Source organism: Rousettus aegyptiacus, unplaced genomic scaffold (assembly GCF_014176215.1).
Source record: "Rousettus aegyptiacus isolate mRouAeg1 unplaced genomic scaffold, mRouAeg1.p scaffold_m13_p_1, whole genome shotgun sequence".
Classification (NCBI taxonomy): Eukaryota; Metazoa; Chordata; class Mammalia; order Chiroptera; family Pteropodidae; genus Rousettus; species Rousettus aegyptiacus.
In genome coordinates, this window is record NW_023416284.1 from 178,967,677 (window position 1) to 178,985,735 (window position 18,059).

The 18,059-nt window shown below is 50.1% G+C and overlaps 1 protein-coding gene across 11 annotated transcripts in view; it reads left to right on the plus strand.

Moving 5' to 3' along the window:
- ARID1B (AT-rich interaction domain 1B) overlaps positions 1-18,059 on the plus strand; it is a 376,686-nt gene that overhangs the window by 317,436 nt on the left and 41,191 nt on the right. For 6 of the 11 annotated variants that reach the window (XM_036223077.1, XM_036223066.1, XM_036223086.1 and 3 more), the window contains 2 exons: positions 3,184-3,511; positions 5,282-5,410. In XM_036223077.1, the coding sequence (XP_036078970.1) occupies positions 3,184-3,511; positions 5,282-5,410 (457 nt within the window). The remainder of the gene's footprint in view (positions 1-3,183; positions 3,512-5,281; positions 5,411-18,059) is intronic. The other 5 variants (XM_036223079.1, XM_036223083.1, XM_036223092.1 and 2 more) reach the window with 1 other exon arrangement.

An 18,059-nucleotide genomic window follows, 5' to 3' on the forward strand; every position in this document is an offset into this window, starting at 1 on the left:
CCATTTCATTTCCTTCGAAAGCAAAGAGTACATATGTTTTCACTGCCTAAAGTTTCTTAACCAAATGAGTCACCAATTGAGTATTGAGGGAGGGTGGGAACTAGCCGCAGAGAATGGCATGAATATGTGGATTAGTTTCATTTACGTTCAAGCTGCAAGTGAGTTTATTTTTTAGTGAAAGTGAGAGCCAAAAGCAGTAGATTTCACTGCTGTCATCGGGTGGTCCGGTCGTGAGAGCTTGTGAGGTCAGGCGGGCGAGGAGGGGTCTTCATGCTTCCCGCAGACCAGGGTTCTGCCGGCGGCAGCGCGGAGCGCGCCGGGGAGGCGGGACAGGTGTCCCTCCCAGCAGGGGCGGGCATAAGGCGCCCTTTCCGCCGCGGCGGTGGGGCGGGAGGACAGACAGGGACCTTATGTGTGGTCTCGTGGGACGGAGATTCAGAAGCAACTCAGTAACTTTTTATAAAGAATGTTGAAATTGATCAACAGGGAATGCTTTTTACCTTTTACTTGAAGCAGCGTCCGTTTGATTTTTTTAAAAAGCAGTTCGAGTGCGAGGAGCCAGCCGCAGAAGGCGGGCTCGTGCGCGGCCGGCCGTGCCGAAGCGCCCCTTCCCTGTCCCCGTCCCCGTCCCCGCCCCTGCCCTCGGTCGCTCCCTCTGGCGTCCCCCGCGTCTTCCTGCAGTGCCGGTGCCTCGCTCTGTAATCCCGCTGCCGGCTCTGACAGGTCCCTTTCTGTCCTGGTGCAGCACTTCCGTAGCTTGTCCCAACATGGGTCTGTCGCAGGGGTCAGCAGATTATGGCCACGTCGGCCCCCCACCTGTGGTTGTAGATAAAGTTACGGGAACCATTTGCGTATGCGTCGCCCCCGGCAGCGTCCCCTGGCCCACAAAGCCTCTCCAGCCCTTGACCAAAAGTGTGCGATGAACAATACGCCTCATGGACAACCAGATAAAGTGCAGGTGATGCATCTGACGAGCGTTAGATGCAGTCAGTGCTGAAAAGTGTGGATTTCTTACATTTGCGGCGGATACAGCTGCAAACCTGATTTTACGATTATGATACTAGATAAATGTGGTTTTTCCTTAAGCATTTGATAAGGTCGCACAGTAGTTGCGTGCGTGGTCTGAACTGCACTCACAGACTGCCTGCGTGCGAACCGTGGCTCCTCCACCTTTAGCCATGTGACTTTGGGACAAGCTGTTCAACAACATGTACCTTGGGTCCTCATCTCTAAAATGAGGACTGCAGTAATAGGGACCTCTTGGGCTTGATGCAAGGATTAAATAAATCGATACAAAGAACTCAGAACCAAGCTCAGCACACAGCAGATATCAAGTATCTGCTTTCATTGTTATCACTAATCAAATCCAGTTTCTGCTGGAAACCTGGAGAAGCTCACGCCCAGCCTGAACCCTAAGACCGGAGGTCTGGGCCACAGGGCCCTGCCGAGGCGCCCACGGCCCCGTGCCCACCTCCCAGGCATGTGCAGTGCATCGGTAACATCACCTCGAACACGTCCGCTCTCCCCTCTCCCCTGCCTTACTCACCGTTCGGCAGTAACACTCCTACCATCTTTATGTCCATGTTCAAGATATTTTACGTGTGTTACATCATTTAACCCCAGCAACCTTTCGAGGAGACAGTATTAGAGCGGGTCGTCTCCGTTTCAAAGAGGAGACAGTGAAACCGGTCTAAACAACCTGCCTGGCGTCGCAGAGTCAGTCAGCGTAGAGCCCTCACTGCGCTCCAGATCCCAGCGCCGGCTGCTCGGACTCCGGAGGTCACAGCGCAGAGGGGGCACCATCCCAGGGGGCTTCGCCGCCGCCCCTGCTGCGCCGACCCTGCACCCCACCCTGCAGCCTCACTTCTCCTGCTTTTCACAGTGCACTGTCTTTTCATTCTGCTTCTGTATTTTTTCTTTCCTTGCCCTGCTACCCCACCTCATGTAGACACCGCACACGCACGCGCGCGCACACACAACTACCTAGACTGTGAGCTTCGTAGTTGCAGGAATTGGGTTGCATTTAACTCTATGTCCCCTGTGTCCAGTTATGGATGAGGAGATTCTTCTAGAAAGCAGTAAGGACTACTCAAGATACACTACTCCATATTCTATAAGCACTTGTCTTGCTACATTTATTTCAACAGTCATTTATTAGAAGGCAGTGCATTTTATTGGTTAATTACACAAGTTCCAGAGTGAGGTTGCTTGAGCTTGAATCTTCCTAACCTACTGGCTGTTGATTTTCTTCATTTGTAAATGGAACCATGGTTGCATCTGTATTTCATATAGTAACTGGAGAAATGAAGGAAATCGTTGATGCAGAGCACTTAACCCCGTGTCTCGTTCACAATACGATAGAGCAGTTATTATCATTGGAGTGGCATCATGCATGCCTTTAATTTCCATTTATGTACACATTCAACAAGTGTAAAAGATGCAGAAGGAGAGAGAGGACGCCGTCCCCGCCGTCCTGCTCCGCGGGGGTGTGCCCCGGTGTGAGCAGGGTGGGCGGCGTGAGCGTGCGCCTCGTCTCAGCCTCGGGGCCCGCCTGCCTCTCAGGTCCCACCGCCTCACTGTGTCGCGTGTCATGCTAATGCTTGAACCTGTATTCCATAAGACATGGCCTCACGCGGCACAAAGCAGCCCCTTTATCTGGTACTCAAGCCAGAAAATAAAGTAAGCGTCCCCAGCGCCCGCGGAAAACCACCACGATGATCCGATGCCTCCCCGCGCTGCCGCCCGTGGGGTTGGCAGGGCAGCTTTGCCCGGACGGGATGTGGTCCTACTTGTCATCCTTCTGAACCTGTCGTCGTCATGGCCCGGCGTGGTGGCGAAGTTGTAGCGCAGTCTCTGAGTGGCGCTCACCTAAGGACTCGGGATTAAATCATCATTGTGGTTAGAACGCGGGAACGAGGTGTTGGGCCTGTCGAGGCCACACCCGGGGCCAGCGTCCACGCCTCGCCTGGATCTCCCCCTCCAGGCCGCGGTGTCGGATGTGGCTTTGCCTTTGGAACGCGCAGGGGGAGCGTGTCTGGGATGCCAGCCTCGCCAGCGCCGGCGAGCGGCTTCGTAACTAAGCCCTGTCGCCCACGTTGTTGGACCAAAAGTATCTCCAGCGGATGTTTTTACAAGTCCAGATATTAAGTAAAAGGCTTTAATTTGTGTTTGCTTTTTGTTTAGGTAACTACTCCAGACCCCCAACGTATAGTGGGGTGCCCAGTGCAAGCTACAGCGGCCCAGGGCCCGGCATGGGCATCAATGCCAACAACCAGATGCCTGGACAAGGGCCAAGCCAGCCGTGCGGTGCTATGCCCCTGGGACGAGTGCCATCAGCTGGGATGCAGAGCAGACCGTTTCCTGGAAACATGAGCAGCATGACCCCCAGCTCTCCGGGCATGGCTCAGCAGGGGGGGCCAGGAATGGGGCCCCCAATGCCCACCGTGAACCGTAAGGCACAGGAGGCGGCCGCCGCAGTGATGCAGGCCGCTGCGAACTCGGCGCAGAGCAGGTACGCCGTGGGGGCGGGCGGTCTGTGTGTGGGCGGGTGCGCACGTGCTGAGCCGCTGCGCCCCCGGGTCTCACAGGGGTGGGGGAGTGGGGGGGCGGGGGAGAAGCGGAGTGTTGTTTCGCTTGGCCACAGAGCTCAGAAAAGTAAATCACAGACCATGTTCTCCGAGTCATCAGGGAAGGAGTCTGAGTAGTGGGCAAGTCGGTCATGGGACGTTATTTGAAACGGCCGTGAATAGTCATTGTAACCAGCAACCATAGGGAGTGTCCGTGTGGTTCCATTTAAAACAGCAAGGTTTGGGCAGGACATTCTAAGGCCTAAAAACTATTTAAAATCTAAACATTGAAAAATAACCTATCCCTTTTATTACCCCCACCATAAAAATCTTTCTAAAATAAGAACTTTGTATATGCACATATGTGTATTGTGTATGTTTGTCTAAATGTATATGTGTGTGGGTTATATACTTTGTATTATTATGATGATATTTCAGAAAGTAAGTTGATAGAGGAAGGCTTTATACTCAATTACTCATTTTTAATCCTGCTTTTTAAAATTAGTTCTTGAAATACTTGACCTGCATAAAAATAACATTGACTTAAAAATTTATGAGGCCAAAGTGAATATATTTTCAAAGAAGCACTTGTAAGTATTTTAAAACAAAGCACATTTAAAAATATGTATGAAGATATGGTACCTTGAAGGAAAAGATAGAAGATTCTGATTTTTTCAAAGGGAAATAAAAACTAGTATGTGTGTTTGTGTGCGTGCGTGTGTGTGTGTGTTTTAAATGTGTCCCTTTGTTACTTTTCCTCTGAAGCTGCTATTTTGGGAATGTTAGGGACCCCTCCAGTCTCACTGTTGGCTCCAAATAAAAAATCGAGGAATCAGAATGCAAATCTGTCATATTCTCTCTCTCTCTCTCTCTCTCTCTCTCTCTCTCTCTCTCTCTCTCTCTCTCTCTCTCACACACACACACACACACACACACACACACACACTCACTCTCTTTCTCCTTCTCCCTCACTCTCACCCTCACCCTCTCTCTCCCACATAACAATTATTTAGAATTTTCTTTATACAGTGAAGCCAAACCTATGCAGACTTTAGGGAATGTTTCAATAAACCTGTCTGTGAGGACTGGTTTGCCTGGTCCAATTGAAGTTCTAATTTAGGTTTAAATGAATTGTCTATTGTTACAACTCAAAAAGCACAATTTTTTTTCTTTATAAGTAGAAAGTACTTAATTGAATTTGACATGAAACCTTGGATAGTGATTTGGGAAAAAGATAACCATAGAGATTTTGATTAAAAAGTCATGATATGCTCCCTTTCTGAGCTACTTTCTATATCATTTTCTGTAAGTTAATCTATAAATACATGTATTCATGCATTTTCATTTTCTCTTTGTGGTCAGGAGACTGTTCCTGAGCCTTGCCCGTTCGAGCTCTCCAGTAGTTCAAATGGGGACTGTGTATTTCTTGGCTTTTACCACAGTCAGAGCCATACTTTAGAACTGTGAACTGAGAATCCTGCTCTGCCCTCACCTTTGCCCTGTCCCATGGCCTGTTTTGCTTTTTGTTTTTTTTTTTGTTTGTTTTTTTTTAAGGACTGTCCCCAGTTCCACTCCCAGGCAGCTGCATGGCACAGAGTGTCATGCCACACCCCATAACCCTCCGCACCTGTGTGTGGAAATGACAGAATGGACAGGGGGATTCATACTTGTCTGCAGAACAAATCCAAAGAAGTTGTTCTTCTGTTCTACTTTAGGCCACCATACATTAGGTCGCCTGCTTATCCCAGCCAGTCTGGGGCTGGCGGACGCCCCATGTTTTCTTCCCAGCACCCCAACTATGGCACCTCTCAGGCTCCCATGATGCACCAGCCTGACCAGTACGGGTAGGTAGCCACATTCCCCGATGCGCTGCGGGACCTGGCGTTTTTTTTGAACTGTTGGTGAACGTGCCATCTAGCTGCAAAAGTAACGCCCCGAACGAGACAGTGAAAGGCCCCACAGGAAGCCCGTCCCAGGGGGGCTTGTCTTTTGTTTATTTTTGTTTGTTTCGGGTTTTTTGTTCGTTTCGTCGTCCCATTTTGTTCCTCATTCTTACGAACAGCACTGCGGTGGTCGGGTAGCAGCCTGCATGCTGTCCCCAGACCCTGGCTTTGCATGGCTTCCGGCATGGACCCTTCCCTTCGTGCCTGAGAGGGAACGGAAACTTTCACCTCCGTGACAGTGGTGAAGTCACCTCCCAGGGTGTCATTTCCCCCGTGTGGTCGTGTCGTCTAGGAACTTGTATCGCGTAGCACCGTGTTGACTGTTACCGTCATTCCTGCCACCGCAGTGACCTGCTCCTGCACACACCCCTGCGTTCAGAGCGCAGAGACGCACAGCAGGAGACACGACTTAGGTTATTAATAGGACCCATGAGGGGTTTCATTATGTCATCACTGAGCAAACATCTGTGCCAAGGGTTTCTATTATTCCCTTCTCCCAAGGAGTTTAAGAATATTGAAGTCACCAAGAAAATACAACCAGATAATCCAACACAGAATTTTCTTTCTAAACACAGTGTTGCCATATTATTATCAATTACAACACAGGAATTACATACAGCAACAAAAAGTGTCTCTCTTCCTACTACAAAACTATATAATATCAGGCTGTCACCATTTTAGATTAGTGAAAGCTCTTAGAGTATGTTATTATTGAATGACTTAGTAAGCAAAAATATTATGATTGATATCATTTTGCACACAGTAACAATGATTCTATTTTCCTACGTAGATTGAACCACGTTTAGTAGTTACTTTCAATAGAAATTACCACATTTTTGGTTAAAATAAAACAGGGAGCAGTCAACTAGCTTTGTTTTCAGACTAACCATACAGAACTATGCTTTCACTACTTGTTACGAATGCATGGCACAGACAGCATTTTAATGGTTTTGTGTTGAGTATACATTTATTTAGACAGCAAGAGCAAGTGATGATTTTGCAATTGAGAGTTCCGAATCCTGTAAACATGGTTCTAAATGTCGACCAACAAGTAGAGATTTCTATAAATGTAATCCTAAACTACAAACATAATTCTGAAAGAGAAATAACAAATAGAGAATTAAGTGAACATACTTATTTGGGGGAAATTGTCTTTTCCTTTCACGCGGTACCTTCAAGGTCACGTCATGAATCAGTAGGAAGATAGCGTGGGGGGAGAAAAGCATTTATCATCAGCTGCTAAGCCATAGGATCTGTCCTTTACCAACTCAGGAGTCCTATTTAAACCCACAAAGCTAGTTTGGCTGTGCCTTGCCAAGCCACATTAAGCAGCTGTGTAAAATGAATTTAAATGGCATGCATCAGAGTGAAATCTCTTCCACTGGGGCAGAAAATCAATGTTAGCTAACCAGCACGGGAAGATCAGATCCGCACTTCGCCAGCCGCATCCAGACAGCTTCCTTAGACAACACCTCCTCTTTAATTAAAAATAAGAAAAAGAAAGATGTTGGAGTTCCTATGTAAATCTTAAAAAGTGCACTTGGCAGAGATTCGTCTTTGCAGGCCCACCCCATTAGCCCCGAATTTTGTCTTTCATGTCTACAGCAGCCTTCTTATAAAAGAAAGAAAAGAAAGTTTTATTTCTATTTTAAACCTTCCTTCCTTCCCACTTTTCCATACACATAATCCGCTGTGCCTTTTCTTTAAGCAGACGCTTGAATGTGGGAAAACGTGTGTAGTACATGTTCGAATGCTACGAGTGAAGAAATTTGGTTTTCAACCTGTTTTCGCTTCACCTAACAGCCCATCGCAGCACACGCGTGTTTTGGCTGTTGTTTTGTGTTCTTTCCCATTGGTAGCTCTGCCGGGTTAGGGTTAGGCTGGCGGTTTGAAAAGCCTGTTTGCTAAGTTTCAGTTTCTTTTCGGAGAGGAGGAAGTGGCTCGCGCTTTCAGAAACAGTGTTCACGGTTTGTTATAATGACTTATTACTCAAATAAGAATCCCACAGGGGCTAGAGCCTATGAAAGAACCCAAAGAAGACAAGGTAATGACCAAGGTAGTGAGTGAGAGAATGTCCGTGTGCAGTTAGAAACGGAACGCTCACTGCAGAAACGCGGGACGGTGGCAGTTACGCTTCAGGCTTTCTCAGCTGGTTAAGTGCAAGGTCGGCCAGAGAAAAAACACAGGTGTAACCGGTTGGAAGCCATTTACTGATTCCTTTTTTAAAGAGTGGCATGACAAGGGTGAAACCCACCTGCTGCACTGAGCACGTTAAGGACATATAGATGAATTTTTTTTTTCTTTTTCACCTTTCGAGTAAAGGAATTCTTTATTTTGATTATAAGAGGATCTATAATAAAATGTGGTGGATCTTATTGTCCAGGTACTAGATTGGCTGAGTCATAACATCCAGTTATTTGAAACTGACAATTTATATCTGTCTAGGACCGTCCCCCCCCCCCCCCCCCCCCCGCATACACACTGAGACTTTTTACTCAGAAAACGCATTGCCGTGTGCAGTTTTAAAGCATTTCTAGTTAATGTAATACTCTTTTGAAGTAATGAGAAATAGCATTAGAAATATTGGTTGATGTTACTAAAAGCTCGGTTCTGGGATAGCAAATGACTTTCATCTTCAGTCCGTTTCTGATGGCTGTGTTTATGTAGCGTCGTGTTGGAAGAATTCCGAGATGTCATCTGAGCGTAGGCGATCCAAGGTCAGCGAGACGTGCAGGGGAGGTGTCGGCCTGCCGCTCCCTAAAGCGTCGCTGTGAATCCCAGGCTACACACAGTCTGTGGTATTTTTTGAATGACTGAACCCATTATCGGTGACCTTTATGCTCAAAACGCACACACGTGTACATGCACACGTCACATGGATTTCGCTCAGTCGTTTAGTGTGCGGCGCATCCACTTCCTCAAGGGAGCACCTGCCACTGCCCAACAGTTGACATCCCTGCCACATATACATGGTTTGCGGGTTTGGATATTTCAGTTATCCCAGGGGTATTTTTCCTGGAAGTGAGCTCCAATACAATGCACGACTTCAGCGAATTTACAGAAAGCTCGGCAAGCCCTGGCTAGAGCTCCAGGTGACACCTGGAAGCCTGAGCCTGCCACCCCCAGCCGCACAGATCAGCTTTAGTTGAGTCTTCAGTGCCTTACGATGGTGTATGTCAATGTTCTGACACAGATCTTGAAGATAATATTTTTATAAGAAAAGGTTCCAAAAGGATGTAGATTTTCAGTTATGGAGTAATAGAATTTTAGAGCTGGAAGGATTTTAGGTGTCATCCAGGCTCTACCCCTTGATTTTATGGTGGAGGAAACGAAGACCTTCCGTGACATCATCTGTTCAGGATCATCGAGTTAGTCCCGGGCAGGGCAAAGCGGACCCTGGGGCCCCTCCCGGTCCTGTTGCTCTTCCTTCTACTCAGTGCTCTCAGTATAGATGTTTCCTTTTTAAAAATACTCTTAATTTTAGTTCTCCCTCGTGCCTGAAGGCAGTCCTAACTCTTAGAACCAAACATTAACCAGTGTCTCAGTGGAGGCCGGATTTTTTCACTAGCTCAGCCTTTGTTTCCCTGGAGTGGAAATTTCGTGCATTCGCACTTAGACTCGGTGTGCAGCGGGGCTGGTTTGTTTCTGGAAACACGTCTGACCTTGTGAGATGTGTTGGTTTCCTTGATGCCACACAGACGAGTGTGAATATTTCTCCTTGGCATCCTTCGGTTGCCTGCCAATAACATGTGTCCTTGTGACTGGCGTGTAGCTGGTGAAGGGAGGCTCGGAGCTGTGCGGCGTAGAACCAGAAGTCAGCGTTTTCACCTGGACAAATGCGGACACCTGTCCAAGGCTGACAGAAGGGTGCCCTCCCCACCCCCCGCTGTCCCCAGAGTCCTCCCCAGTGGACTCACCGGACACCACATGGAGGGCGACTCGTAGACTTCTTAGTTTTGGAAAAATGAGTCAATCTGAAGGAGTTCTCAATCTTGCCTGAAGGGAATTTTATGCTGAATAACATAACCACAAGTCTGGAGACCTACATTTTAGTACTTTCCATCATACCAAAAACGAGGATAACCGAAATTTTTAAATATTTTTGTTTTTAGTAAAATAGGAGATTGGCGGTTTTCATTAACGTTGTTCTTTAATCTTAGTCACTCTTTAACAGAGCAAATAAATTCTGTGGCGTCTTAGCCATTAGGTAGCTTGATGGGTCGCAGCCCAGGTCGGCCCGGGGGAGATTGAGCTGCTGCCTTCCTCTGCGGGGCGGAGCCGCTGCACTCACGGAGCGGGCTGACTGACGGGCGTCCTTTGGGGGGACCGGTGTCCTTTGGGTGCGCCCCACACCCACACACAGCTTCCGGCAACTGTTCTTTCTCGAAGCGTATTTATAATTCATTTCCCCTGTTGCAATTTGCCAACAAAGCACTTTTTCTCTATTATTTTTCTCTGAAGCCAGCATGACTCAGTTCTGCTGACGGGCCAGGAGCCCCCGGTGTGGAAATACACTAATGGCCGTCGTGCATGCGTGTGTCAGAGAGAAGGGGCAAAAAGCTTCTTCGTCGAGCTGTAGGGGGGTCCATGGTCCTGTAGGGCCACAAGCACTTGGTAGTAAGAAAGGTTCTGGCCCTTTGGATTTTGGACAGTTAGGTTTTAAAATAATAGCTGTGATTTGAAGAGTCATGTTATTGAAAGACAAATATTCCAAAGGCTTAAATAGTATTTTTATTTCTGCAACTAAACGTAAGTCTTTGCATTGTCATCCAAATACCGTGCTTTAATTTTTAGCCTTTTCTTCGCCTTCAAAATTTAAAACTTGAATGAGTTCTGTTATGTTGGTCTTTTAAGACGATTTTGATCGAATCTTTCAGAGTTACAGAACTGTTATGGCAGCCGTAAAGTACATTATTGGCCTTCAAAAAGTACTAAAACACTGATCAAAGCATGAAATGTACAGCAAACCTTTAATGGACTAGAGCGAAGTTCCCCGAGTGCTGGTGTTTGCTGAGTCTCCTGGACACGTACACGGCCCCACCCCCACCATGGGAGGGGCGAGGCTCATGAGCCTGTATTTTTGTTCTTGGGTGTGTAAATTGTGGTTTATTCACACAATGGCATGTTGCACGGTGGTTTAAAGGAGTGAACGTAATGTTAGGAGAGAAAAGCTAAGTTATAAGAGAGCCTGTGTTTTCACAAGTCCCCGGGCGGCCTAGTGAAGGCGGCCAGCACCATCTGAGGACTGGCCTTGGGATTCCTGCTGCTGAAGACAGACGCGGAGGGCAGGGGCCAGCTCGGACGCCCGGTCCTTCGTGCTTTCTCCGGATGGACGTCGGACGAGGAAAACCCTGGACGAGGTCCGGGGAGAGTGGGCAGCGTCGGAGGGGACCGACGATCACGTGGACCTGGCTGGCACCGCCGCCCCCGCATCGGGGCTCTCTGCTGATGGCAGCGGCGGTCTCCCAAAACCCCTCTCACTTCCCGCCTCGTAGCGCCCCCCTCGGACTCTGGTGCCCCCCTCGGACGCCGTCGCCCCCCTCGGACGCCGTCGCACCCCTCGGACGCCAGCGCCCCCCCCCCGGACTCTGACGGCCCCCTCGGATTCCGGCGCGCCCCTCGGACCCCTGCGCCCCCTCCGACGCCGAACCCGTCCGGGCCGCCAGCCGGGCGGGACCTGCCTTCTCGGGGCGGACCGTCCCCGTCCCCGTCCCCGTGTGCGCCTCACTGCCGGCGCTGCGCTCACATCTAGGGACTCCAGACGACTCGTGCGGCCGGGGTGGGGCCCTGCCAGCCAATGAGTGTCCCCTGGGTGAGGGGCGTGCCCTCGGCTCCAGGCCCAGCCTCGCGGCGCTTCCGCCGCCTCTGCCGCACTCCCCCGCACCCTCACTCCGGCCGGGCTCGGCTCCGCACTCGGCTCCGCACTCGGGTCCGCACTCGGCGGCCGCGGCGCCGCCGTCCGCCCAGCAGCGCAGCGCAGCCGGATCCGGGCCTGGACGGCGGGACGGGAGGGCGCCGCCTCTCAGGTAGGAGGCTCCGGCCTGATGCTCGCCGCTCGCAGCCCCCCCGGGCCGGGGGCCCCCAGCGGCGCCGTGCCGTCCCGCAGAGCTTGCAGGCTGATCCAGGACGTGCGGGGTGGTTCTCGGTCCGCGGGCCGGTCACCTCCGCGGAGTTTCGAGGCACTCGGCGGGGCAGGGTGCGCAGGCGGCCGTGATCTGGGTCTCTGGGCTTCGGGAAGCCTTGCGGGTGGCCTGGGAAGGTGTAGGTAGATCGTAGGTGGGGCCGGCGCTCTGACTGCTCCCAGGTCTCCATAGGGAGTAGCAACTCCCTGAGGCTCCTCTTACTCTTGACCTTCATTCTTATTTTGAATTCTTCTTCCATTATGTAGATTAAAAAACCAAACCTAACCAGAACGCACAGCTACAAAGCCCTAATGTTCTGTTTCTTGCTTTTAAAGCTAACTGTTACTGCCTTGCCTTCGATTGTTAAGTACTCAGCAGGTGAGAACTTACGGGATCCTGCCCCTCCCACTTCTCAGGGCAGAGCAACTGTGGGGCCGGGCAGAACCTTTTCTTGCTCAGTTCTAGGCCTTTCCTGCAGTGTTTTTACTGTAATTTCTAACAGTGTTTTGCTTAAGTTAAGTAACTTTGCTACCCAAAGCCACATTTAGCTCAGGAAATGTGTAAGAATTTTAGGAGGGTTTTTTAAAAATTAGAAATGACCATATTGATATATTTCCTGGTACTCCAGCCCCGGACAAGTACATGCCACGTTAGAGGGCTTTACAAAATATCGCCGGGACAAAGTATATGAGACGCAGATCTCATGACCTCAGTCCTTTTTCTTTTTCCAGCCAACAGACTAATTCATAAGGTCCACAAAGCCTGTGAACGAGTAGAGAGCTGTGTGTTCTTAATTACCTCACTCCTAAACACCACTCCGATTAGTTCGTCCTTGGTCGCCACTCAGCTCCTTAGCGTTTGTCGGGCGGGTGTGCTCCCCCTGTCTGCGGTACCCGTACCCCGAAGGAGACCCGCTTCCCTTATTCCTCCCTGTACACAGGAACGGAATATCCTGGGGCAGACAGTGGGTACCCCTACCACCGAAAACGGATGGCCCTCTTTGTAAATTATCAATCTTTTTTTTATGTGATCTCAAGAGAAACTTTTAGTTTTAAGTTAATGCAGTTATGAAAGGGCACTTTTTTCCTTTCTGTGGTGATGTCATGGCAACTAATTTTTCTTCCACAAGGGACAGCAGATGTCACTTTATGAGACGAGGGAACTGTGCTGTTTACATCTTGTCAGAGGCCAGGGAGAAGCCACATGTACCAGAACCCACAAAGTTCTGGGAGTCCCCTCGTACAGGCAAGAGACAGATTTGGGGACCTACTGTCGCCCTGTGGCTTTCATCTGCTCCCTGTACTTGAGGCAGCCAGAGCGCTCGGCATCAACAGGGAAGTGCTGACGTCAAAATCTGATTGAAGCATCTTCAAAAGGGAGGTTTTGAGTTCATTTTTGTACGATTGCCAGGACACAGTTTATAATAACGGCACAGTGGGCCTAACAAACCAAAATCACCTATGCGATGAAGAGAACATGCTTAATTATCAATCGCCAGAATTGAAGCATGCAGACGCTTTTGGCATTCTCTTCATACCCAGACAAGGACGGCCCTCGCTTCGAAATCCTTGAGCGCCGTTTGTTCTCCTGGTTGCTTTGAGCAAGAAGGTGGAGACCAGTCAGCTGCCTTAGGGACAGCTCAAACCAGTTACCTGCATCCAGGCGAGAAAGGAGGACTGAATCTTGAAATTGCACAACAAGTGCCATTTTAGCAGTCAGAGCCAGGAGCGGAACTGACAACAGGTGAGACCGCCTGAGAAGTCCACATAAAGTAGTTAGAAAAGGAAAATGTTTCTGACGGTACAGGCTTTTAAGAAACCCAGGATGGAATATGCAGTATTCCTCGGGGGTCGGTGGAAATAGCTTCACCAAGATGCAAAGGTGAAAATGCAGCTCTCTGGAGAAAGGTGGAGACAAGTAAGAGAAATGCCTGAGACGCTAGAGGGCCTGTGGCCGCACTAGGTTATGCCAGGAAGAAGTCCTCCTCTGGAGAGTAAGCCCGTAAACACGTCCCTAAAAAGACCATTCTCGAGAACATGCTAACAAAGTTACCATGATCCCTCTGTTGAAAGGGTCTTTTTCATAGAGTTGTTGAAATAGCCCATTTTTTAAAGGAAAAATGTAAAAACTTAAATGTATCCATTACCAAAGGGTTTGGGGAGTTACTCGTTTGTGGCCGGAAAATGACTAAATGTAGCTGTTGCTCTGTCGCGGGCATTCTCCACATAGCAACTTTCATCTGTAAGGAACCAGGCCGCCTTCGAAAGAGAGACGTTCAGAGCGAGGGAAGATCTTGGAGGGAAGACTCGGGCAGCACTGTAAAGGGAGGGAGGGTGGACAGAAGGGCCCATGCCGCTCGTACAGCTCGGAGGCAGCTCGCCCGAAGCCGAGCTCACGGCCGCCCCGGCGTCTCAGCCACTGCCCATTCTCCATCCGGTGCGAGCCGGGCGCCTAGGAAACACCTTGGTGCACCTCTCCTTTGCTCACTGCATCTCACTCATCACCAAGGCCTGCCAGGTTTGCCTCCAGGGCCCCACTTAGCTCTTTCCCGCTCCCCATGCCCAGTTCCAAGGCACCGCCATCTCTTACCTGGACTGTCGGAGTAGCCGCGCAGCCCGCCGGCCCTCCACTCGTCCTTCCTGCCTCCCGCCGTCCTCCTTCCCACAGCCAGAGAACGCTGCCTTTTAGATACAAATCTTTATGCCATTTCTCTTGCTTAGCAACCCCTCGTCTTTTCCTGTTTCTCTTAGGACACAGACAAAACTTTACAGAACCGTAACTTCACGTAGTCCGGCCCTCCCCTCCCCCTCCACACCCCGTTCTTACTGGTCCTCCTCACCCCGCCGACTCCCCTTCCTCGGGGCGCCTTTCCTCGCCGCCTGTGCCCTGGCGCACGCGCCGCCCCTTGTCCACACAGCCGGCGCCAGTCCACACTCGCCGCTCTGGTTATTTGACATTCGTTCGTTTGCTCGTTTGTTTGTTGTAACCACCACTGTGCTCATTCTTACTCCTCCACTCTCATACCTATCTTAGAACACCTGTCTTGAACTTGCAATGATTGGAAAACTATCTACTAAATAGAAGGTATTTCTGATGAATTTTAGTTATTTCTAGTATGTCTCTCTGAGTGAAAGGGGTGTAATAGTCTGGGTTTTTTTAAACACCCTGTGACTGTATTTTTATATAAATCTACAAAGTTTAAGTCACTGATACTTCTTCTGTTTGTTCTTTGTCTTTGGTTTCATGATACAAAGCCACTTTACCTCCGTGGGGCTGATGCCTGGCCAGAGCCACTGGCTTGTTGAAATTACTATATTATTTTGCTATCGCAATTGCTCATGCATTTGTGTCCGCAGGCATCCTCGTGGGGCTAGCCACCCCAAGGATGGGCCGGGGCTCAGCAGCTTTCTTTTCTGGTTTGATAGGGTCGTTCTGGAGACATAGGAGGGAGAGTTTTTCTCTCCTCAGGTGTGTAGATTTAAAATAACCTCAGCTGAAGTCATCCTTGCCTGGGACTGCTTTCCAAGAGTAAACTTAGGTTCCAAGTCTTTTACCAGTGTTGCTGGACACACACGTGAACATAGTCTGTGTTTATACAGCATTTAAAATAGGGCATCCTTTGTACTGTTATGTAGACAATTGGAGCTCTCCAAGAATAAACTCTGCTGAAATTGGGCTTTTTGAAGTTCACTTTCCTGGTTTTGATAACTAGTGGGTTTAAGTGGAAAAGTACCCCAAATTTCAGTCTCATAGGCTAATTTATTTAGTAAGTCATCTTTTCTGGTTTTATAACTCAGACTACATCTATAGTAACAATCTGTATCAAGAGAGGTAGGTACATTTGACAGTCGTACACAGTTTTCTAGTAAAGCACGCGTCGCTCGCTCTATGTCTGTCTGAACGTAGGAGTGATGTTTTCAGTGGATAAGCTAGAGCTGTCCAAGCGCGGAGCTGCTCTGTGTCTCTGCCTCCGGGACTTATGTGATGGCCTCGCTCACGTGTCGGTCGTTTCAAAGCGGTTCTCTGCCCGTCCCTCCACTTCTCCCGGGAGCTGTATCACGAAGACATTCATTTTCAAGATACACGTTTCACACTTCCCTGTTGATCACTGTCGAGAACACGTGGTGGTGTTTGCTAAAATGATAAGGCCTAAAAATTCTTTTAAAGAACCACAATCTGCAAACTTCTATTTTAAATTTTATTGCAGTTGACTTACAAAATGGATTCCATCCTGATATTTCTAACTGCTGAACTCAGACTGCGGTGGGAAGCTCAGTTCCAGCTTCTGCCTCCGCGGCGGACCACTGCAAATGATCGCTTTAAATCGGCGTTTGCTTCGGGGTTTTCCCCCAAACCAGCCTTTTTGGGGCAGATGAATGTGTGATGTTTGAGAAATCTCCAAAGTGACTAAAGGGAGTACTTGTAGAAACTCACGTGAGTGTGCGTGTGTGTTATACGTGCGCGTGTTTGTAGACTAGAAGCAGGATCGGGGGCGCTTTAGGCGAGTGGGTGCGCAGGCCCCACTTCTGAATTACTCGTAGTAACACCCCGGTGTTCGTCCTTGAGTGACAGACCGTAAACCCTCACGTCTAGTCCCATCGGAAGACCGCCTGAGACGCGGTTCCTCGGTCACTGCGCAGCCCCGCGTGTTTCGGTTTGGTCCCTGCGTCCCTGGCATTTCCAGGGCGGCGGGAGCGGAGCCCACCGGCCGCCCGCCCGCCGCGCGCACCCTGAGCATGTGCCGCGATGTGTGCGGCACCCACCGGGCGCCCTCAGGGGCGCAGCGCGGCTGTTTCTCTGTGCATCAGGCCCTTCCCGGACGTGATCTGGCCTTGGCTGCCACGGCCCCCACAGGCTAGGAGTCGGTGGCCACAGGGCAGCCGCGGTCTGCAGCAAAAGCCACCCGAGCCCGCAGCCCCGCAGGACCCGCAGCCCATGGGCCCCAAACCAGGGCCCGGGGCGGCGCGCACTAGCCTGGGGACCACTCACCTCTCAGCGGGGTTTACACGGAAGCGTTTCCCTCCCTTCAGTTTGAACTTTTGCCTGGGTTTGTTTTGTTTTGCTTGGCCTGCCCTCGTTTCCTTTCGAAAAAAAGAATGTGTCTCGTGATCGACCTCTTGGCTCCGAACGCCGCTTGGAGCGTTCCAGATGCCACAGTGGTCAGAAGGGGTCTGGCCGCGGGAGCCGGCCTCTGAGGGGCCGGCCCGGGGTCACGGTGGTCCCAGGGATGGCAGGCCGCCGGGCCAGGAGAGCTGTCCCCGGGCGGGCCGCACAAGCCCTCTTAGCAGCGCGTGACCCCTCAGCGGCCATCTTATGTCCTCTTCCACAGAGCAAACCGCCCCAATGTCCAAAATTCAGCAGAGAGCATTGGAAACTTGTAGTATTAAGTCCATCTTGCCTGATCAGAATGACCAAGTCTTGCCAGTAATTTCCAGAGCAATAATGAGTAGGATTGCTTCTGCGAGGGCCAGAGCCTGGCTCTCTCCACCTTCTGACAGGTGGCCAAGCGCTGTGCTCGTGGCCACACGTGCCCTGCGTCCCTGGGAAGACTTGCTTCCCTCTGGCTCCGACCCTGCTTGGGCACCAGGAGGCCTGCAGCGCTCAAGGTGAACTGCTTGCCAAAGCCAGTGTTGTATTTATTCCTTCCACCACCTCTCGCTGGGTCCACCTCGCTCAAAGCCCAGAGAAAAGCAGCAGTCTGATTTGTCAGCTTTCTCCAGCCAAAGAGGAGTCCAGGAGACAAGTAGAAAGGTGTACAGAGGCTGCTATGTAACATGGTCTCATCGGGCGTCAGCAATGCTAGAGGGCGTGTGGGGAAAGCAGTACACCCCACCCGTGGACTAGAAGCTGGCTTGGGTCATTCCGTTTTCTGCCACAGATTTGCTGTGTGTCTTTAGGCAAGTTATTTACTCTCTACGATCTTTATTATCTTTCTTTGTATGTAAGCGTAAATCCACCCACTTTCCTCTAGGAATTTAAAAAATCAAATGTGTAAAGTGCCCAGAAATCATGCCAGGCATATTTGTAAGTACTTACTAAGCTATTAGCGTTAAAATCATTATCAATCCCTCCATGTTCAAATGTAAAAACTGAGGCCCAGCGAGCCAAAGCGGTGCGCTCCCAGACCCCAGCCGCGGTGGGACGTGCGGCCAGTGGCAGAGTCGAGACCCCGCCCTTTTAAACCAGACACGTGGAAGCCGTGGTCGTGGTTTAACTGAGGACCGTGGTAACCAGCAGCTGACATCCAACACACCAGCCTTCACATCTTTAATTTTTTGTTATTTTAAGAGTATTTTTTAAAACCTGTGAAGTATACCATCGTCGTCTTATGGTGATTGAAGATGGACAGAATTTGGGGGAGAAGCCATAGGTTAGAGTTAGAGGGGGCCTTTGAAGTTACTTCATTTGACCATCTGCCTGGTGGGTTT